At 60.9% G+C, this 22,381-nt stretch overlaps 1 protein-coding gene across 8 annotated transcripts in view; it reads left to right on the forward strand.

The window, feature by feature from the left end:
• The window catches only part of HS6ST1 (heparan sulfate 6-O-sulfotransferase 1), a 42,813-nt gene extending 23,130 nt beyond the window's left edge, over window positions 1-19,683 (forward strand). Inside the window, exons 2-4 of one of the 8 annotated variants that reach the window (XR_003427859.1) lie at window positions 16,321-17,048; window positions 18,677-18,760; window positions 19,087-19,683. Coding sequence is in view for 2 of the 8 variants with exons in the window: in XM_027082490.1 (XP_026938291.1) it covers window positions 16,321-17,029 (709 nt within the window). In the remaining 6 variants the exon portion in view is untranslated. Of the gene's footprint in view, window positions 1-16,320 lie in introns of all 8 variants that reach the window. The other 7 variants (XR_003427860.1, XR_003427856.1, XR_003427857.1 and 4 more) reach the window with 7 other exon arrangements.
• The last annotated feature ends 2,698 nt before the right edge of the window (window positions 19,684-22,381 follow it).

Genomic DNA, 22,381 nt, shown 5'->3' on the forward strand with positions numbered 1-22,381 from the left:
GGGGGGCATGGTGTCTGTATCATGTGGTGAGGAAACAGATGCAGAGACATTCCTTGGGTTACCCATCAGGGCCACACAGCAGCTAAGTGGCCGAGCTCGTGGCAGGTAGGGAGCCCCGTTCCCGGTGCGTCCTGCCCCAGCTCCTGGAGACCCTGTGTCTGGGGTCAGTCAGCGGCAGACACACGCACCGGGGGTGGACGCCCCTGATAACTGGGGAACTTCAGCGGCGGAAGTTTGCCCATCTGCAGAGGGCATCTGACAGCGGTGCCCGCCCCAGAGGTCGCAGGAGTAAAGCAAGTGTGTGCCAGCTACGCCCCACCGCCAGCCACAGAAGCACATGGTGGAGGCGCCCCTGAGGCGGCCTGGCGGTTCCTGGTTCTGGAAAGGTCCTTTCTCTGGCCCCCAGGACCAAGGGTCATTGCCGAGGTGACTGCCCTCCCAGCTCACGGGATGGTTGCCCCTCCGGGAGCGCAGGGCCCACAGGCCAGGAGAAAGCAGTCCGCCTGGGCATGACGCGGCTCCTGTCTGGGGCGTGCCGCTTTGGCCCTGGATTTCTGTGTCTGGGGAAAAACAGTTCCTGTTCAAAGAGCTTGTGAGGCCATCATCCCCTGGCCGACTCTGCTTGTGTGGGAGGACGTGTGTGCGCGGGGCGGGGGGCACGTGCCAGCCCCCTCCTCTCCGTTCACAGGCTCCGTGCGGCCGCGCGAGAGGGAAGGATTCGCAGGGGTTCGCTCGTGGGAGCAGGCGTGTTGTGGGGCGTGAAGCCAGCCCCCAGCCGTGGGGTCAGCAGGCTGAGCCTGGAGGGGGTGCCACGGATGCCCCCAGTGGTCCCCAGACCAGCTCCGGCCCTCCTGACCCCCAAACAGGCGGATGACTGGTGGTCTCGTGGCTTTGGAGACGTCTGCACAGCCACGGGGGAGGCCCAGGGCCTCCCAGGCCTCTGACTCCGAACCTCTAGTGAGAAAATCAGGTTAGATCAGGTACACAGAAGGCCTTTAATCTGTTTGTTTTGTAATTACAGGCTTGGTTGTATGAAATTGGAAAAATACAAAAAACTGAAAGCGGAAGAAAAAGTTGCCCAGAGCTCCAGGCCCGGGGACGAGCCCCCTCCACGTTTGGCGTGTGTTGTGTTTCTGCCCCGTCTTTCCCCTGGGCCCAGTTTCTGTGTTTTCCAGAGCTGGCGTCAAGCTGTAACGTGAGCTTTGATGTGGTGCGTTTGCTCATCACGCGTACGTACGTGTGTTCCTGTGTCGTGCAGAGTCCCCAGAAGGGCTGTCCCTGTCGCCGTGGAGTCACCGGGCGTAGGTTTCGAGTTCCCTGAGCTCGTTTTAGGCCCTGAACTGTTTGTCACCTGGCGGGGGCCGTGTCCACTGAGCTGTGCCCCACCGCGTGGGCCTTCTGTGCTGGGTCTTGACTGCCGTAGGATGTGTCCCTGGCACAGAGACCCAGAGGCTACGGCCGGGGCAGGGGGAGCCGGGCGTGCGTGCTGTGTGCCCGGGGCCACACTCGGCGGTTACAGGCTGGGAGGACGAGGGGGACAAGCGCCAGCAGAGGCCTGCGGGCAGAACGAGTGAGATGAAGGCTCTGGAGGCAGGTCTCGGGCCCAGTCGGTGAGCGCACGTCCCCACCCGGGGACGGAGCAGGGCTCGGTCACCTTCCCTCCTCCCCAGGGCGGGGGCGTGCGTGTTCAGATGGAAGGGAAGCCTCCCCGCCGGTGTCGAAAGCCAGAAAGCACCAGGGGGGCAGGCACGAGATGTGAACGGCAGCCCCGCGGGGCCCCGCAAGTGCCGGGCTGGGTCACCTCCCAAGCAGTGCCCCCTTAGCTGGAGCACCGCCCGGGAGCCCAGACGGGAGCCTGGTGGAGTTGGGGGGCGGAGGGAGGCTCCCCACGGCCTTCGGACAGCCTGGAGGAGCACCGCTTGTGACACTCGGTCGACAGTCCGAGGCTGAGGCCACACCTCAGAGTTTGGGAACGGCAGACAAGCTCCCAGAAAGCCATCCTTTGCTCATTGGAGGGGACGTCTCTGGAAAGGCCCGTGCTTGGGTAGGTGGGGCGTAAGCCTTACCTCAGCTGGGAGGACATTGCCAGTATATCCTCCTGTGGCCCCGACCCTGGGCAGGGCTCCCAGAACCCCGCGCAGCCGCAGCCTTTCTGGTCACCTGCCAGGAGGGGTGGTCAGGGGCCCGGCATCAGTGCTGTGGGAGGCCTGTCGTGGGTCTGTGCGCCGTTGCCAGGCACAGTACGCTCTGTCCCTGTGTGCATCTGGGAAGGAGGCCTCACCTGCACCTTCGTGGGCGGGGCACCCGAGCCCCCACTGCTGGACGTGTCCACTGAGAGGTTCTTGCAGGGCGATCACCCCTGGTCAGGAATGGAGAGTGACCGGCACACAGGCTGGAGCCAGGAGGGCAGACGTGCTAGGGGCCTGGCTGGAGGCCCAGGCGGGACCAGCCTGCGGCCACACCTGCGGCCACCAGCTCTGCCCCTCGTGGTGCCCAGCTCTGGCTTTGGGCCCTTCCTCCCTTCGGTGCACACAGCTCCCCCCAGTGTGTGTTGGCCTGGTGGTTAAGTCACACCGTGGCTGTCCTGGGGGCCTCGTGAGGGTCCAGTGGGATCACAGAGGTCAGGGGGCTGGGGAGGACAAGCTCAAGCTTCTTGCAGACGTGGGGTCCTTGCCTTGAGGGGGAGGCAGGGGCTGCAGCCCCTGGAATGCACTCGGGGGGCCCTCCTGCCTTGGGGACCCCCTTGCCGTCCCCCACCCGATCGGCAGTGCCTCGGGTTCTCTGGGCCGCGGAGCCAGGGGCTGAGGTAGCCTGCTCTGCTGCCCTGACATTGTGCTAACGTTGTGTAGAAAAGGGAAGCTTTTCATCCGCCCACGGAGCTCTAGGTGCTGTCGGGGAGGGGGAAGCCGACTGCAGAGGTGCTTCCGAAGCCTGAACTCAGAACGCTCGGCTTCCTTCATAGGGATTTTTTCAGCCACTTGGAATTTTGAAACAAGGACGGGAATTTCCTTTTTCCCACGGTTTGATGACGTCCTTTCCTCGTTGAAACCAAGACCTCCTTTCTGCTTCTCACCAACCTGTGCACTTAGATGAGCTGGTCTGTGCCGTGGTGTGCCTGCCCCCGGCCTGGCCTGGGCCTCTCCTCTGCAGGAGTGCTGCCCCACCCCCACCCCTGCCCTCTGCTGGGCCTCCTCCTTCGGAGCTGAGGTTAGAGGTCACACTTAGAGGCCCTGTCTGACCCTGACCCTCTTGGCACTTGTTCATCTGGGTGTCTCACGGTCACAGGTCCAGTCCTTCAGATGCTGCAGGAGGGCAGGGCTGCACCGGTCCCATACACAGCACGCGCTCCTGTGACGGAGGAAAGGATAAGTCCCACGGGAGGGGGCCGTGGGGTCCCAGGCAGGGTGCCGATCCCGGACGCAGAGGGATGTGGTCCCCCAGCTCCCCACCTCTGTACCTCCCCGGGCTGCGAGTTCCTCACCTTTGTGGATCGCCTAGCCCGCAAGGCTGCTTGACACATTCCCTTTCACCCGATCCTTGCAGGAGCCTGGGAGGCACAGGAGGCAGTAACCGGCTCCGAGGGGCCGGCATGGAGGTGGGGACGGGGTGGGGGGGGTGCGGCAGAGTCTGACGCTTGACCCGCCCCCTCTGCGAGGATGCCTCATATCACAGGGACAGCTCTCGCCCTACTGTCCCCTTACTGGGACAGAGCGCCCATGTGTCCCTGCTGGCCCAGGGAAGGGAGGCGGGCTCTCAGCTCCCAGCAGTGCCCCTCTGAGCCAGCACTAGGCAGTAATTGGCAGCCAGGGCACCCACGTGGGTAGGGAGACAGCGTGTGAGCCTCCAGGCAGGATTTAGCCTGGCAGGAGATGTGCGCGTGGAGGATGCCTGGGGAGGGGCCTTGCCGTGAAGGTCCCATCCCCAGGCCCCGCAGCCCGGGGTCAGACAGCCCCCTCACCCTCACCCACTCCCTTTTTGGGTCCTGGCACCTCCACGCAACTCTGACGGCCCCCTCCCTACGACTTGTACAGACCAGCCCTGGGGGCAGTGGGCGCACTGCGTGCGAGGGCCAGGCCAGCACTCCCCTGCGAGCCGTGTCCATCCCTCCAGGCGCAGAATCCCAGAGGCCCTGGAAGCAGGTGGTCAGAAAGGCCTGCATCTGGAGCTGGGGGCCCACATGGCCCGTACGCCCCCAGCAGGCTTGGGCCTCCAGCCGGGCCTTCCTCCTTCAGGTGGGAGCTTCTGGGGACATGGGCTTCCCCCTGGGGTGGGGGGCAAGGGCATAGGGGCAGGGCCGTGGAGGCATTGGGCTCAGTGCGGGCTCACGGCAGCCCGGCTCTCAGCCCTGCCGCTCCTGCCCTGGCAGGGACACGGGGCCCCGTGAGAGTCAAGCCCTCCCCCAAGCTCTGCGTCTGCATTAGTGTCATCAGCCAGCAGGAGGCAGGGCTGGAGTGGGGCTGGAACCAGAGGAGAACCTGTCTGGGAGGCCCGCCCCGCATCCCACAGCCAAGGTGCCCAAGTCCAGGGCCGGGCAAAGCCCAGGACTTTGGCTCTTCCCCTCCCGGGGCGGCCATCAGGAAGACGGTCACAGCTTCTGGGTAAAGTGGTTCTCCTCGGGGCTGGTCCGTCCTCCCTGCAGGTCTGGATGTGTTTTTTCTTTATTCAGACCGCTCTGACTCTTAATTAACTCACTGTACTTTAAAGGAAATGGATCGTAAATTGAGTCCATAGTTTAGTTAAAAATACCAGCTCTCCTGACTGCTGTTTGGCAAGTGATCAGCAGGTGGCCAGGGCCAGCGTTGCCAGGTGATGTGTTCATGTGCCTTCTGGGGCCTGTGGCTCAGCAGGTGACCGGTTCTCCCCAGGCGGTTACAGGCTCCGGGGGCCTGAGCTCCAATCCCAGCACTGCCACCAGCCAGCTCTGTGGCCAGGTTTGCTGTGTAACCTTTCTGGACCTCAGTTTCCTTATGTGCAAAATGGGAATATTTTCTTCCTGTAGGGTGTCTGGCAGTGTCCAGGATGACCAGGGTAAAGCCTCAAGGGTTCACTGAATGAATGCCTCGCCCCAGACCTGGCTGGACTCACCGCTGATCGTGCCTGGGTCCTCGTGCATTGGTCCGGAGTAGATGGAGTAGGGTAGCAGTTGATTCCTCTCTCTTTGAAAAGGAGCCCAGCGTAGGCAGGCCAGGCAGGTGGTGCAGCCGCAGGAAGCTCCAGGAACCCAGGCTCTTTCTCTGGCCCTACCCTCCCCAGAAAGCAAGGCTTCTGCTTCACGGTCCAAGACGACTGCTGGCCCTCTGCAGTCACATGCGTGCTGTAGCCAACAGGAGAACGGTGTGGGGGGAGCTGTCTCTAAGGACATCCTGATGGCCGAGCTTAGTCACACAGCCACACCGGGCTATGAGACACTTCCTGGGCTTCTTTCTCCTCAGGGATTTCCATGCTGTTTCGTAAACCTGTGGAGCCACCTGGGGGCCCACGTGAGCGCCACTCCCAGTAGCCGGACTCTCTCCCCGCTGTCCGTAAGAATTCAACTCCCTGGGTGAGCCAAGGAGGGCCTTCCCACCTTGTTGGAGGTGGGCAGGGCAGGGAGCAGAGCTGTGAGGCCAGCTGGGCCCCAGCCTGCTGGGGAAGGACGACAGGGCTCCCGTGCCCAGGTGGCCTTGGGCCGGCATTCTCCTCGCCACCCATCCAGCTGGGACGACCAGCGAGGGGCCTGCGCCAGCCCCAGAGCTTCCATTCTGGTCCTGCCAAGGACCGTGTCCGCTTTAGGCTCTGCCTGTCTGGGGCGCAGGGGCTCTGGGAGGACTGGCCCGCCTGTGTGCGCACAGCACCTGACCACTGATGCCGCGGGGCTGCTCTCCCAAGCCAGGTATTTTGGGAAACAGAGTCAGTTAATCGACAAAAATAACAGCTATGAGTTCATAGCCGCTCTGCGGACACGTTGCCCAGGAAGAAAGGCCTGAGGCCAGCGTCTCCTACCTGCATCTGGAGAGGGGCTCCCCAGCCCGCACTGCCAGCTCAGCACTTGCTGATCTGGGTTTTCCCTGCAGGTACCCGGGAGGGGCGCCGTGCTTTGGTGCAGGGAGGTGAGTGCTGGCCAGAGCCAGTAGAGACTGTCCGTTCCATCAGCTGGTTCACTCTTGTGCTGCCGGGGATGGTCCAGCTCCCCAGCCATGCCGCTCAGAGCAGGGCCCGCCTCTCCTCCCAGCGGGCCCCCCTCACATGGGCCCACGCTGCTCACTCAGCCGTGGGCTCTGGGGGGCACCTGGCCTAGGTGAGCAGCACACAGTGCTGACGAGGGCCCAACTCAGTGACCTAATGACCAAGGTGGTGCACGCCATGACCTCCCGAAGGGTGTCATCTTCCTGCTGGGAGGGGGACCCAGACCTTGGTAAGCAAGCCGGCACCCCCACCCCGGGATGCTCCCCAGGCCCTGGGGTGGGACGGTCATCAGAGCAAAGCTTTGGGCGGCTCCTGCACCCCTGAGCAGGCCCCATGGCAATTCTCCCCAGGGTCCTCCCTCTGAAGTTCCGGAGACCTCTCAGAGTATGGTTTTTTTGAAAATTAACCATCTGGATACTGGCTTCACAGTGTGGCCTCTGTCCTCATGAAGGGACTCCTGGTCCCTGGGAGACCACAGTACAGAGCTGGGGTAGAGGGGGCCTCAGGTACCCCTCACAGAGTTTCCCTTGCTGCTCTGGGACCCCAAAGCTCGTCCTGGGGGAGAAAGTGGCAGTGAAGCCAATCCCCCTATGGCATTAATTTTTTTTCAGTGACTGTATATCTGGAAGTAATACAACAGTATTTCTTTAAAAAAAAAAAGGTTGTAATTCTAATGCTAAATAACAGTGTCCTCACCCGCAATTAGGGAGCTGCAGCTCTGCCAGCACTGGTAGAAAAATCCACCTTCGTTTCAGGGTCTGAGTTTGTTCCTTGAGTTAGAACCTTGTTCACAAAAGCCCTGCCCTTGGAGCCCCCAGCCCGGAGCGGAGCGGGCAGCTGGCATCCTATCACGGAGGACACGTGAGCACAGAGCTTGCAAAGCTGGCTGTTTCTGATGGCCTCTTTGCACCCCAAGCAACAGGGATGTTTTATAACCTTTATTACTTGATTTCAGTTACGTAAATGACGTGTGCTCACTGCAGGCAATAGAGCATATAAAGAAGAAAATGGAGTTTTTTGTTTTTCTGTTGTGTTTTTTTTTTGGCCGCACTGGGTCTTTGTTGCGGCGCACAGGCTTCTCTAGTTGTGGCACGTGGGCTCAGTAGTTGCGGCATGTGGGCTCTCTAGTTGTGGCGCACAGGCTCAGAAGTTGCGGCACACAGGCTCCCTAGTTGTGGCGTATGGGCTCAGTGGTTGTGGTGCATGGGCTTAGTTGCCCCGCGGCATGTGGGATCTTAGTTCCCTGACCAGGGATCGAACCCACGTCCCCTGCATTGGAAGTTGGATTCTTAACCACTGGACCACCCGGGAAATCCCCAAAAATGTTAAAGTCACCCATTTGGGCATATGAGTGTTCACTGAACTTTCAACTTTTCTTTGAGTTTGAGTTTTTCATAATAAAATGTTGGGGAAAATCCATAGTTTCGCTCTTCTGAGAGCCACTTAATAATGCCTTCTGTCTCCGCACAGGTAGGCACAGGCCCTTCTGTGCACCAGCAGCCTCGTGAGCACCTGCGCCCTTGGCTGCAGGACCGTCTGCCGTGTGTGTCTGCCACTGACTTCTGCGTCCGTGTCTCCTGTAATGGCCGGCATGCCACCAGCATCCTGCAGCAGACTTGCCACATCTCAGCCCTTCTCTTTAGAGCAGACTCCTTCTGGAAGCGTAATTGCTGATCCAGCCCCTCTCCCAGCCACAGAATTGTGCACCCACCCCGGCTCTCCCGGCTCCCAGGAGGAGGGCCAGGAGCGGGGTTTGGGGCAGAAGAGGGAAGCTCCTCCAGCCATGGGTGTGACCCGAGGGAGGGGAGGGGCCGTTTCTGCTTCCGAGCCTTGCATCAGCCACCCATCTCTGCGAGCCAGGTTTCCCCATCATTGATAAAGTATGCAGGCTACAGAGCGGGCCTCCCAGTCGGGACTGTGGGCTCCGACTTGCCCGATGCCCACAACAGCGGGCAGGAGGGGGAGGGGCTTCTGAGGCCAGCGAGAAGGGCCCTCTCCCTGATCCCAGCCCTGCGGCAGGGCAGGCCCCCCAGCCCCTGCCACTCAGCCACCTCGCAGCTGTCACCTTCCAAGGAAGGAGTGCAAAGCTGCACCTTGCAGAATCTTCCCAGAGGCCGTCTGAGTGTTTGTCATCAATAAAGCAGGGCTTCCTGGCTGCTGGTCCCGTGAGAACTCAGACTCTTAAAACTTCAGAGCTGGCCGCTCCCTGACAGCAGTGTTTGCACCCAAGAACAAAACACATTCCTTGTTCACTAGGAGGTACATGATGGTGGGATGCACCGAACCAGGGCACACAAAAACGTCAGAACAGCCCAGGTCGCAGACAGCATCAAACAGCATAATTAAATGCAAGGAAGCGTGACGCGGTCGGTTCACGTGTGGGCTCTTGGGAGCAGTGGTAGACCGGGCAGGCTAGAATCGTTCCACGACATGAAGTTTCTTTGAAGTCCTATGTTCTGTCTTTGAATCCACGTGAATTTGCACTCTGTTCCACTTCCCATCCGAGCTTGTTTTCCTATAAATGAACAAGACCCTTCTCTGTCCGGCCCCGCCTGCACCTCAAGCCTGCACTGCCCCCTTCTCAGGTCACGAAGGGCTGTGTCCCCACCGTCTCTGAGAAGCCTTCCTGACCTGCCCCGTTGGTGAGCGGTGCCATTCACCACCTCCTGCTGCCCTTGTTGGTTCCACCCCACGCAGCCCAGAGCGCTCTAAGAGCCCTGCCCGCCTCTGAGCCTGGGCTTATCCTCTGTGAAAGGGGAGCAGTGCCTGGGTCCCGGGCTCTGCCCGGTACGTCACAAGCCTGTTGGCAGTGGGCACTGGTGCCGTTGTCAGGGCCCTGGGGGCATTGCTGGTTTATGTCCTTTGCTGTGCGTCCATGGAGTGCCAGGGCAGGGCCACAGACTTCCACCTCCTTCCTCACCCCGTTTCCGCCCACCCAGCTGCAGCCGTTCCCACTGTGGCTCCGCCCACTTCCTGGGGGACAGCCCCCAACCCAGTGGGTTCCGTGGGCAGCTTGGGTGCTGAAGGCAGAGGTACTGAGCGTGAGGCCCCCTCCCTGTGCACAGGCCGCACGTGCACCCTCGGCCGAGCCTGGGCACTGAACACACTCCCGTGGCCACCACCCAGCCCACCGCGGGGCAATGGGCCCTGGATGCCATGGACTGTCTCCGCGCTGAGCAGGGCACTGCGGTGTCCCCAGTACATAGGCCTGCCTTCCAAGAGCTTGCCCCCATTGGGGTGAGAGGGTGGGGTGAAGACCCTGGGGAGAGGGATGGAGCGTGGTGGCGGCCCGAATGACCTTGCACACAGCTGCAGAGGGACGACCTCATGCCACGTCCTGCCGCCAGCAGTGGACCGTGTGGGGTGCCGGCTGGCTGGCTAGATGGTGGCGAGCAGCCAGTGGTGGAAGCTTCAGAGGAAGAGGTGTGAGCAGGGCTTCCTTGTCATCCCTCCGGTCCCAGTGTGTGCCCCGCTAGGGTGACAGCGCTGTGAATCCTGCCCCCGACTCACAGGCAGGACGGTCTGGGCTGGGGCGTGCTCTGCGCCGCTCCCTGGGTCTGTCCTGGGACGTAGCAGGCAGCCCTGCTCCACGGAGACCTGCCCTGGAAGCTGGGGTACAGTGGGCTCCCACTTAGGCCAAGATGTGGGTTAGGGCTGTGCTTGCAGAAGGTGCCAGAAGCCTCCCACCCTGACAGAGAATAATTTGCCTGCCAAGTGACTAAACAGGGTCCCTGGTCTCCCGCCTTTGGATTGGCAGCAGGAAAGGGGAGCCCCAGGGGGTGGGGTGCACTGTTTGCACCCCAAGGCCCTCCTGGATGGGAAGCCGGCCATCAGCTGGGAGCTCCAGCTCCGGAGGAGCTGTGGTTCCTTCCCGGAGGCAGGAGCAGCTGGCTCAGCATCATGTGGTTAGTTCACAAGCCACAGGCGGCCCCGACTGACCCAGAAGACTGGCCACCCTCACAGTCCCCAGAGGTGATGCTCCCAAGGGGTCCTCCCCTGCCCCGTGGAGCCACTCCCTACTCACATTAGCATGTAGGAAGGGGTCAGGGGTAGGGAAAGGGCTGCAGACACCTGGAATTGGCTGGCACAGAGGTGGGAGGGGACACCAGACGCTTTGAGGAACTGAGGCTCCAGGTTTGGCAAGAATGCTGGTCCACCTGCAAGGCCAGCAGGGGCCTCGCAGGCCGCCCTGGAAAACCTTGGTTTGAAAACCGCTTTCCTTATCACACAGTGTTTGGGAAATACAAAAGAAGTTGCGTGAACGTACATAGGGAATGAAGCCCAAGGATGCACGCCTGCACCCTCGCTCCTGCCTTAAGCACGAGGGCGTGATCAGTGCCACGGACGCCACCACGGGCTAGCGCGTTCCCTGCCTCCCCCGCCACCACCCCCCCGAGACACCAAGGCTAAGCTCTGACTGGAGGGCTCCTGCGTATCCCCTCATCACCTTTCTCTTTCCACTGTTTTCAGTACGTATGTACGTATCACTAAAGAGCATTTTCTTGGGTTTTATTTTTAGAAACTTGATCAACCATATCGTTGCACTCTGTTACATATTCTTATCTGCATTCTTTCTGCAACATCTTATTCATCACATTCACCCGAGTTGCCGTGAGTAGCTGTCGTTTGTTCCTGTCTGTTGCTGGGCAGTGTTCTGTTGGAAGAATGTACCCCGTTTGTGTACGCATGCCTCTGCGGCGGATGTTTGGGGCTGTCGCCAGCAGAGCACTGTGGACTGTCGTGTCCACATCTCCCAGGGCGCACGGGCGAGGCCTCCCCATGATGTGTGCCTAGGAGAGGACTCGTGGGGGCGTGGTGAGTGTGAGGGTCACGGGGTGAGTGGGTGTGCGCCTTCCGCCTACGCGTGAAGTCGCTTCACAACAGCTGACCCGGTAAGCATTTGTCAGAAGTTGGCCTTGCCCCACTTTGTTTTGCTGCTCCAGTGGGTATCACGTTGTGGCGGAGTGTGCTGTTCCCTCGATGACTAATGAAGGGGAGCGTCTCTCCATATGTTTCTTTTTAAGCCAGTTTCCACATTGTTTTAGTGTTTTTAGTTACAAGAATTCACACATGCTTAAAGACAAATAGCTCCAAGCGGTTTACGATAAAAACCAACAGATCTACTTTTCCTTTCCAGCTTCCCCAAAGGACCTCTTGCACCTCTTTTTTGGTAGTCTTCATGTATTGGCTTCCATGTTTCTGAGTTATGTATAGTGATATTTCTTGTTTCATTGATTTAAATGTTATCTGTGTACTTTCTGTTTTGATAGATGAAGTGTTCTTTTGCCCTTATCCTTCTCCACACCCCACCCATTCTCCAAGGAGAGTTAAAGCTCAAGTTTTTATTCAATCACTTACCACTGTTTATATCATGATGTCTCTAAAACCATTGTTTTCTTCTGAGCCTAGTAACATACTTCATTTTTTTTAATGTAACTTTTTGTTTTTCCTAGAATTAACGATTGCCCTCCTTTTTTTTTTCTTTTTTTTTTCTTTTTTTGTTTTTTGCGGTACGCAGGCCTCTCACTGCTGTGGCCTCTCCCATTGCGGCGCACGGGCTCCGGACGCGCAGGCTCAGCGGCCGTGGCTCACGGGCCCAGCCGCTCCGCGGCATGTGGGACCTTCCCGGACCGGGGCACGAACCCGCGTCCCCTGCATCGGCAGGCGGACTCTCAACCACTGCGCTACCAGGGAAGCCCAGCCCTACTTTTTACTTGCTTTGTCTTCCATCTTCATAGACTCCTTTTTTTCCAGGTGATTCCAAAGATCTGCCATGTACCTACCGTTCGCTTTTTTTTTTCCACCAGTGATGTGTTTTGTCAGGTCATCTGTCTGGGCCCCTCTTTCTGGAAGCCCCGTCCCTCTTCTCCTGACAGACCCAGCGGGATGCCCAGTGGACATCTGGGATCTCTCCTGGGTTCAAGCTTCTGTGTCCCACACTTTTTTTTTTTTTTTCTCATCTACTATATGAGATACCTACTCCAGTATCTTCCTAGAGCAGGATTCACAGAAAATAAATTTCCCAAGCCTTCACGGGTGTGAAGCTTGGCTGGGTATGAGATACAGTTGGTCTATTTCCCGTCAGCATTTTGAAGCCATCGCTCCATTGATTCTTAGCATATGGTGTTCCATAGAGAAGTTGAGTCCCACTCGTTACGTGTTCTGGTTTTCTGTCCACGTGCTTCATGCGTCATCTCTGTAATCTTGGGTCTGGTCTCCATGTTCATTTGCTGGGCAGTGGGCGAGCCGTTTCGCTCGAAATGAATTAAGTGCTTGACTTCTCATTGTTTCTTTCATTATCTCCTCCGCTATGTCCTCTCTGTCCTTCTGGGACCCTTGTTGGTTAGCAGTTGGACGGCCTGGATGGGCAGATCCTGCTGGAGGGTGAGAGGCAGAAGGCCCCCTGTTTGTGGGGGACCCCAGATGTGAGTGCAGGGGGAACTTCGCTCTGGGGCAGAAACCCTGCAGTTTGCTCTGGGGTGAGGCTGGGGCAGAAGCTGGGTCCCCCATGAGCGTGCCGGCCATCGTTTGGCCCCCTGCCCAGTTCTTCGTGTCTCTGAGCCATGAGCGCCTCCAGAGAACACACATCTGGTTTCGTCCTGGGCAGGGAGCTGCCTGGACGTGGACAGTCGGTCGTCTGGGGGGTCTTCTGCCCCCGCCACACCTGCCCTCTGCTCACTTTCAGTCAGTGCCCTCGCTCCCCCTTCAGTGGCCAGGAAAGCTGCCCTGTCTGCTGATGTGCCTAACGGGCAAGGGGGGCGCAGAGCGAGTGAGACGGGAGCAGGCGTGCTGAACAGAGGGTGGCCGGGGCACAGGCCTGTGGCCACGGGTGCCTGCTGTGTCAGGACAGCGGAGCAGGCAAGGGCCAGGGTGGACCAGCAAGCGGAGCTGGGGGTCAGGCGCATGCGCTCCTAAGGAGGCCACCCAAGGTCAGGGGTGCGCACCCACAGGGGCTCCCGTGCCGTCCAGGCAGGAGCGGGGCTGGGGCTGGGCAGTGACCGGGGGCCGCTGGCCCCTCACACAGGGTCTAGGGTCTGCCTGGACCCTTAGTCTCCACAGGCCGTGTTGGGAGGACAGAATCGGGGGCCCAGGGCCTGGCAACGTCCTGAACAGAGAAGGCTCAGCACGGCCCATCCGAACACCACCGCCCCGGTCACCACGGGCGAGCCCCTGCTCCTGTCCAGCCAGGCCAGCACCCAGGGACGCAGCAATGAGCAAGGCCGTCCCATTCAGCGCCCATGTGGTGCACAGGGGAGCCGCGGGGGTCAGCGTGAGCCCAGGGGCCCAGGGGGCTCAGTCGGCTCTGGCTCCGGCACGCCGCAGGAGGGCTAGCGGCCCCGTCCCCCTCTCAAGGGTGCATTGAGATCCGTGAGGGTCTGGGGGGCAGCTGGGCTTCTCCAAGCCTGCCCTCGTGGTGGGCGGTGACAAGTGCTGACGCAGGGCTCCAGGCCTACGTGACTGCAGAGGCCTGTGGGGACACAGACGCTGGGGCCGGCGCTGGTGCCCCGCTGTGCACCGTGAGTTCTTGCCATCAGAGGTCACCTTGCAACCAGGTTGAACCCCGAGTGGCTTCGGTGGGACCACGTAGACAAATCTTTGTCTGCTGACACGTCATACTCTGGTTTTCTGTGTCCAGGAGAATCTACCACGCTGGCCTGCCCGTGTGCACACGGGGTGGGGAGGGCCGAGGACGGGACAAGGGACCAGCTGGGCTCAGCAGTGGACACGGTGTGTGCCAGCAGCCTGCACGCAGCACTGTGTCCACGTGCGTTTCTAGGTGTATCTCTGTGTCTGCCTGTCTGTTGTGGCCTCTTCAGAAGCAGTTGTCGTGGTCAGGATTTATAAATGTCATATACTAGGTCTCTAGAAGGCTGGCCCTGGGATGAACTGACCTCCTCGTCCTGGCTGTGTTGAAGGTCTCTGTCACCCGTGCCAGTCCACCTAACCAGGGTCTGCAGAGAGGGGCCTGGCCTCCCGCCCTACCCCAGTGCTGAAGCCACTGGGGGCCTCCAGGTAGCTGCCTAACCTCTCAAGGCTTGACTTCCTCCACCGGGGGCTGAAGGTGCTGTGTGAGGGCCCTGCCCCGAGGCACCTTCTGTCTTGGACCATCTGGCCCCTCCCAGTCTTGTCCCCAGAGAGGCACCACGGCCCTGCTCAGCGCACACACAGGAACCAGCTCCCCGCCGCCCCCTCCCTACCGCAGGGTGAGCTGAGAGGTCAGTGGAAAGTTACCACTGTGACAGAAGCCCAAGAGGGAGCCGTGTCTGCAGGACGAGGCTTCCCTGGGAAGTAGTTCTGGCTGAGGTCTAGGGTATGAGTCAGAGTCAGCTGATGAAATAGAGGGAGGACAGAGTTCGTGCAAAGGCCCTGGGGTGTCTTCTTGGGAGCCAGCAAGCGGGGGGTGGGGCGGTCCCAGTGGTCAGAGAGGAGCTGGGAGGGCACAGGTGGGCCTTTGTTCTTCTCCCAGGGGCAGCCAGAGCCACCAGGGCACATTCCACAGGAGCTGGGGGAGGGGGTCACATCGGGGCTGCCAGCCACCCCCACCCCACCCCAGGGGCTGGGACATGACCGCCTGCAGAGGCCAGGAGCGCGCTGTCAGCACCTGGGCTGGGGCAGGGCGCGTGAGAGCTGACGGGGGCCCGAGGCACAGACGGGAGAGCCCAGGCTTCGCGGAGGGCTCAGGAGTCAGGATGCCCATCCTGCCGTCTCCTCCCTGCGGACTCCCTCCCCCAGCCCCCTGGGTGCCCTCTGCCCAGGCCTTCTCCCACTGTCTGCCATTCCTGCGGTTTTCTGAATGTGCCCCCCTAAGGCTGGGGTGACCCCCGGTGGTACCCCGTCACCTTCGCCCTTGCTAGTTATCATGCCCGCACCCCAGGGCCCCCTTGCCCCCGGGAGATGCGGTCAGATCAGGGCACTGCCAGACCCTGCGACGTGTCTTGTGCCCCCGTGGCTTCCCAGAGGGCAGTGCGAGGGCTGCTCTTGTTGGGCCTCGGTGAGGAGGGGGCAGTGTGGGGGCAGCTTCCATGTTGCCATCAGGCAGGGGCCGGGGGAGGGGGGATGGACCCCCCCAGGAGTGGTGTGTGGGGACCCAGTGGGCCCCTGCTGCCCACTTCCGAGGACACTCTAGGCTGCTCGCCCCAGGCCCTGGTTCCCCTTGGCCTGGGACCTGCCCCACCTGCACAGGCAGCTGCTCTGCCAGCCCTGGAGGTGGGGCTCCGAGAAGAGCCGCAACCCCGCCCTGGGGCGACCCACACCCACCAGGCCCGTCACAGTTCCTGGCACTGGGGCCGATCATCACAGCACACCCTGCAGGGACCTGAATCACCCCGGCTGCCTCTCACCCCGAGGGAGTGAGGAGAAGGGGGCACAGCCCTCCTTGAGTCAGCTCTCCCATGGTACGGACGGATGCCCCTTACCCACAGCGTGGGGAGGTGGCATTGGTGCCCAACTCCTTGGGGGTTGGAACAGTTCCTGGGAGACGATAAAAATTATGAGTTACGGCTCACCCCGGGGGCTGGGTGGTCTCCTGGTGCCCCTCCCCCACTGGAGCTCTGCAGGAGCCTGGGGTGGAGTGGGCCCAGTGGGAGGCCCTGGCCCAGACCTGCCGTGCAGCCTGGGACTGTGAGTGACTTTTCAGTGGCCCCTTGGGCTGCACCAAGCCTGCCACTGTGACAGCTCTCTAAACGTCTGGTACCAGGTAGTGTGGACCCTGGGGCCACTCTCCTCCATGCCCTGCAGGGCAAAGTCAGGTTGCCCCTCCCAAGGTGCGAGGCAGGAGGGCACGCCTGGGGCTCGGGGGAAGGCCCCAGAGGAGACCCTGGGCCAGGGTTCAGGAGGGCACCAGGGCTGGGCCCTGCAGGACACTGCAGCGGTCACGCTCGTTATTGTGGTGGTGGCCTGAGACCTTTGCGGGTTACATCACATCTCACACCCGGGTTTCTCATTCAGCAGTGGCCCTTTGGAGACCTGAGATGTGATGGCTAATCTCAGAGGTGAAGCCACTCCCTGGGGTTCCCATAGCGTAGGCGCTGAGCAGAACCATCCGACTCAGGGCTGCAGCCTCCCCGCTCCTTCACCCCTCAGTGGTCCCTACATGCCCCACCCCTGCCTGACGCCCCGGCCTCACCTCCCCCCCCGCTCCCCGTCTCGTTGCAGGAAGTTCTACTACATCACCCTGCTGCGAGACCCCGTGTCCCGCTACCTGAGCGAGTGGCGGCACGTGCAGCGGGGGGCCACGTGGAAGACATCGCTGCACATGTGCGACGGGCGCACGCCCACGCCCGAGGAGCTGCCGCCCTGCTACGAGGGCACGGACTGGTCGGGCTGCACGCTGCAGGAGTTCATGGACTGCCCCTACAACCTGGCCAGCAACCGCCAGGTGCGCATGCTGGCCGACCTGAGCCTGGTGGGCTGCTACAACCTGTCCTTCATCCCCGAGGGCAAGCGGGCCCAGCTGCTGCTGGACAGCGCCAAGAAGAACCTGCGGGGCATGGCCTTCTTCGGCCTGACCGAGTTCCAGCGCAAGACGCAGTACCTGTTCGAGCGGACGTTCAACCTCAAGTTCATCCGTCCCTTCATGCAGTACAACAGCACGCGGGCGGGCGGCGTGGAGGTGGGCGAGGACACCATCCGGCGCATCGAGGAGCTCAACGACCTGGACGTGCAGCTCTACGACTACGCCAGGGACCTCTTCCAGCAGCGCTACCAGTACAGGCGGCAGCTGGAACGCCGGCAGCAGCGCCTCCGGAGCCGCGAGGAGCGCCTGCTGCACCGGGCCAAGGAGGCACCGCCGCGGGGGGACGCCGAGGAGCCCGGCCGCGTGCCCACCGAGGACTACATGAGCCACATCATCGAGAAGTGGTAGTGGCGGCCGGTGGGGGCAGGTGGGACCAGGCAGACTGACCAACACACTCGGCCCCCAGAACTCCTTGGGAAGAGGACCCCCGTCCGCTTGCCAGAAGACGGACGGACGGCTGAGGGAGGGGAAGGGGTGGGCCTGGTGGGTCGGTTCTTCCCACCCTCCCAGGCCGGGGCTCTGAGAAATCAACGTGGGAACCCACTGGGTCAGAGGGAAGGGTGCTTGGAGGACCCCCCAGCCAGGCCTGCAGGACTGGGAGCAGGTACGTCCCCGTTCTCCCGTCCTCCTGGTCACAACAGCCACAGGTTTGAAGACTAGAAAAATCCAATGCAGTGGAAGGCGGACCTGCCAGGCCGGGTGTGTGGTCACGCCCACCAGGCACACGCCCGCTCCCCCCCCACTCCCCCCTGCAGGTAGCTCAGCCTCCAGGGAACCCCTGGCCCCAAGGCCTGCGTGGAGACACGGCAGCCCTCTGAGGTAGCCTCAGGAATGGAGTTCCCAGCTCACCCATCTTCAGGGTCAGGGCCCACCCCATCTAAAGCCAAGAAGACTCTAGTCCAGCCCCTGGGAAGCCCACTCCCCTCTCTAGCCCAAGGTCAAAACCCACAGTGTGGCTTCATGCTTCGGGTCAAGAGATCAAAGCACATCACTTGGGGTCCCCCACCCCGTTTTCCTCAGTCCCCAGAGCAAGGGGCGCTGTGGGGAGATGGTCCCCATGCTGCACTGCCCCCTTGCATGGGCAGAGGTCATCCCAGGAGTAGGAAGGCCATAGGTGAGGATGCTTCCACCTGTGTCCAGGCAGACCTCCCAGCCAGACCAGCTCAGACAGGAAGGGGGACAGAAATCAAGAGCTCTCCCCCTGCATTGTCCTTTCTGACCCTCTGGGCTTTGTCAGTGGGCTGCCCCCAGCCCCAAGCCCATGACTTGTACATTTATGTGGGACTTAGACCCATTCCCCCCACAGCCCCGTGTATAAAGTTCAGTCAAGCCTCCGTTGGCTGGAACTCTGCAGACCACAGCCACTGCCCACGAGCCATACTTTGGGGCCACGGTGGTTCGGGACAGCCAGGAAAGGGTACTCGGGCTTTCAGATTCTCCTCCAGGATTGGAAGAAACAGCTCTGGGTGGCTCCCCTAATACCCAGATACACAGCCCCCCGACCCCGGGCTCTCCCCGCATTTTCCTGCGCCCTTGCCCCTACCAGCTGGTCAGGCCTGTTCCCCGCAGCCCTGCAGATTGGAGAAGCCATGTTCAGTCCACTGTAGACGCTTGCCCCACGCCCATCCCTCCTGTGCTCCGGGAGGCCAGGCCAGCGTCGCCTCTGGACGTGCGCCCCGCCCCCCACGACATGAGGCCCGAGACCTGGTTCTGGGGAGCTGAATGTGAGCCCCACGCCCACGGTGGATGGGCACCCCGTCTCCCCAGGAGAGGAAGCACACGTGCCCGGCAGCTGCAGGCCAGACTCGAGGGTGGTGAGGGCCCCGGGCCCCCGGCAGCCTCATGGGCAGATCCTGCCAGGGTTCCCTGCCCCAGGTTCCCCTTGGCCACCCTAGCTGCCCTCCTGTGGAATGAGGGAGCCGTGAGCACCGGAAGGGTGCTTTAGTCTTTGCCTGTCTGGCCTGAGCCGCCCCCTCCCCGCCCCCCGCCCGCCAGCTTCCTGCGCTGGCCACTTCATCTTGCAGTCCAAGGACAGCGCAGTCAACAGGCCCCCGAGAGCGGACACATCATGCTGAGGAGGTGAGTGCTCAGGCAGCTCCTTTAAAGGGGTGTGAAGGTCAGCATGGGGGTCTGCGCCAGTACTCATGTGGGGCGGGCGCGCTCCAGGGAGGAGGGCGGGACACGTTCACGAGAGCTCTGGGGTCCTGCACAAGCACCCGCGACGCTAGGGGCTTGCTGTGGCCTCCCACCGGGAGGAGAGCTGTGGTGTGTGAGCCCCCCGGGCACCCGGCCAGCGCCCTGGCTCAAGCAGCCCTCCCCAAGGTGCGCTCCTGAGGGTGTGGCCCGAGTGCAGGATGTGTTTTGTACATAATGGAGTGTTTTAACTCATGGCCCGTTGTCCCAAGTCACACGGTCTCCTCGGTTTCTTCACTGCATCTGGAAGGAGGTCCTGGCTCCGGCCAGCATCCAGGCAGGGGTACCAGTGACAGCACCAGCTGGCACTGCCCCTCGGCCACTTGGGTCTCCCGTCCAGCACTGCCGGCTCAGGACGCCTGCTTTGAGGTAAAGGCTTCTTGTGCCTGCAGCATCTCCTCCAACACCACGGGCTGGGGCTCCAGGGAAGGGATGGCCTCCCCAGGGCTCTTCCCAGGGCTGAGGGACAGAAGCAAACATGCAGTGAGTGAACAGCTCCCCGCTCCCACCACCCCAGGCCTTCGATGTCCTCTCTCAGAGGAGGCGTGAGGGACGAGAGAACTGTCCAAGCAATGAGTCTGTGAACGTTTTGGGAACTGGAAGAGTTTAACTTGAACCCAGGAGCGTTTAAAGCTTTATTTATTTATAGCTTCTTATTAAAAAAAAAAAAAAAAAAGTGTTGAGAAGAAACCTTTTGGTGACTCATACAAAAAAATGAGTTGATGATGGAAACGCAAGTCATAATCATCTAATTGTTTTTGTCTAGGTCAAGATGAATGTTAGCAGATGAAATAAACCCTGAAAAGGAGCGCTGGTGTGTGTGGTCTGTGGTCACATAGCAACGCGCCTGGCGTGGCGCCGTCCCGGTTTGATTTTCGAAATGAGCATCTGTGAGCTCACAGGAATCACACAGGAGCAGACGGGCTTCCCTCAGGAGCAGGTGGCGGCCCAGTAAGAGAGGAGTTAACACACTGTGTCACTAAGCCTTGCTTTGTGAAAGTAAGAAATGTGACTGTCATCACCGCAAAGAATAACTTAGGGACTTCCCTGGCGGTCCAGTGGTTAGGACTCTGCACTTTCACTGCCGAGGGCCCAGAATCCATCCCTGGTCAGGGAACCAAGATCCCACAAGCCGCGCGGCGTGACCAAAAAAAGAATAACTTATCAGTCATTAATGATAGGACTTGAAAAGACGAGGCCCGCTTAAGGGAAGACAGACAGAGCAACGCAGGCATCGTGTGCTTACCTTCTGAGCCTCCTTCCCCTCAACTTTAATCGTGAAACATTGCCAATGACAGGTTGAAAGAGTAGGTCGTGGACACCATAAACCCTTAGCTGAGATTCCCCTGGATTAACACGTGTCACATTTTGTTATCCTGCACTCCCACTCGTTTTCTGTCTCTGTGCACACACATCACACACATGCACATGGACACACGCACATGTTTCTGAAACATTGGAAATCAGTTGCAGTCCCCAGAATACTTTGGCATGTACCTCCTAGGAATGACGTTCTGCCACACACACACACACACACACAAAACCATTATCATATTCCTAAACTTTAACATAATATTAGCTGAAGCACAGTCCGCATCCAGATTTCCCGGTGGTCCGTGCAGTGTCCTCAGAATGTTTCTGTGACCCTTGCAGTGCTCAGCTGTCATGCCTCTACTGTGTCCTTTAGCTAGACAGAGCCCCACCCGCCGCTTTCCTTCGTCTGTCTTAGCGTTGGCATTTTAGTATAGGCCGGTTGCCTCTCTTAAGGTCCGCGTGCGTCTGTTTTCTCACGGTCAGATTCAGTTAAAGGCTGGGGGCATAAATGCTGCGCAGGTGAAGTGGTTCTCCGCCCGCCAGCGCCGATGAATTGTCGTTCTCTGTCCCAGTTGATGTCTGGGTCCTGACGTGATCACGGGTCTCACTGCTTTTTCTTCATGGAAACCGATCCGTTGTGCTCGCGGGTAGGGCTGGCCGTTGCTGGACAGTGGAGGGCCGGCGGCCTCAGGAACCGGCCCCTGCACTTCCTCCAGTGGGCACTGTCGCACACAGGACTCTGGAAAGGCTGTGTTCAGACCCTAAGGTCTGAGGGTCTCTTCTTCCTCTTCCCACGGTCTCGACCTGGAGGCTCAGGCATCCAGCCCAACTCCCCATCCGTCCCCATCCCTTGCCTGCAGAAAGGAGGAAGGGCAGTCACAGCCGTGCCAGGGGGTGGAGGGGGCCGCTTCCTAGTCACCAGAGCTTCCCCGCCCAGCGAGTGCTTGACCCTCCGGGTCTGTGAGGAGGCGTCCTCTCTCTTACCGGAGCGGAGCCGTGCAGGAACGGGGAGCGGACGCCCCGTGCAGACCCAGCCTCAGTCCCTCCTGGACATCACACGTGGGGCCTCAGCCTGCTACCCGCTCAGCAAACCCAGGGGGAATGTGTCCTCCTGCTGCAGTGGCTCCATTCAGCCCCGCAGAGCCAGTGTGTGAAAAGACAAAGGCCGAGTGATTCCTGAAAACACCTCCCCGCAAAATGGGGGTTTTCGCCTGCCTTCTCCTGTTTAAAGTTGAAGGTCACTTCTGAGTCTTCTGCACTGGCTGCGGCCTCCCGTGCGTCGGCCCAGCCTGTCAGCCCGGCCACCCTTTCTGATCCCCTGCCCCTCCCACCTCACCTTGCTCCTCCTTGGTCTCTCCCTGCCACCCCACCTCCTCTCCCCCCACCAGCTGCCCCGCAGCCCAGCCTCCCACCCCTGCATCCCTTGCTGTTTCCTCTTCACGCCAGCCGTGCACACAGGGCCTGCCACCTGTGTGCTTTCCCTGGATCCTCAGCCCCAACCTTCAGGCGAGCTGGGGACCCCTCCGTGCTCCACACCAGGTCCCTCCTAGGGAAGGCAGTCCCGACTTGCCCACCCACCCAGGCAGGTGCCCTTGGCAGGGACACAGAGAGGAGCCTGCTCCCAGCCCAGAGCACGGGAGATCCCTGGGGCCATCACCAACCCAAGACTCTCCTTCCAGAACACGCACCTCGTCCCAGGGACCTCCTCCCCAGAGGCCCTGGGGAAGATTCGGGGTGCGGGTCCTGGGAGCCTTGGCCCAGCACCCCCGGCTGACCAGGCCCCCTGCCCACAGACTCCTGCCCTGGTGGGTGGGGATGGGCGGAGGGCTTCGCCCTTGGCGTGGGGGCTGGTCTGGGCTCCCCTCCACGTGCAGCAGCGGGCAGAGCCTCTGGGAGTACAGCCTGTTGTCAGGCCAGGTTCGGAATCCAGCTGGCCCACGGTCCCGGGTCGGCCCTTCTCTGTGAAACGGGAAGGCTGCTGTAAGGGGTCACCTGCTTCCGGAGGACAAGAGCCGGGTGTGGGCGGGGCCACAGCGAGCCACGCCCTCATCTCGTCTCCAGCCCCGACCACCGAGCCGCCGCTGGGGAGGCCTGACGCTCCCCACGACCCGCTCAGCCTCACCCACCGCACTGCCCCACGACGAGCCAAGCCACGTGGGCCTCAGCCTCCCCTGCGGAAACAGCTAAGGACTA

This window comes from Aethalodelphis obliquidens, unplaced genomic scaffold (assembly GCF_003676395.1).
Source record: "Aethalodelphis obliquidens isolate GAN/ISIS:26980383/991018 unplaced genomic scaffold, ASM367639v1 scaffold47, whole genome shotgun sequence".
NCBI lineage: Eukaryota > Metazoa > Chordata > Mammalia > Artiodactyla > Delphinidae > Aethalodelphis > Aethalodelphis obliquidens.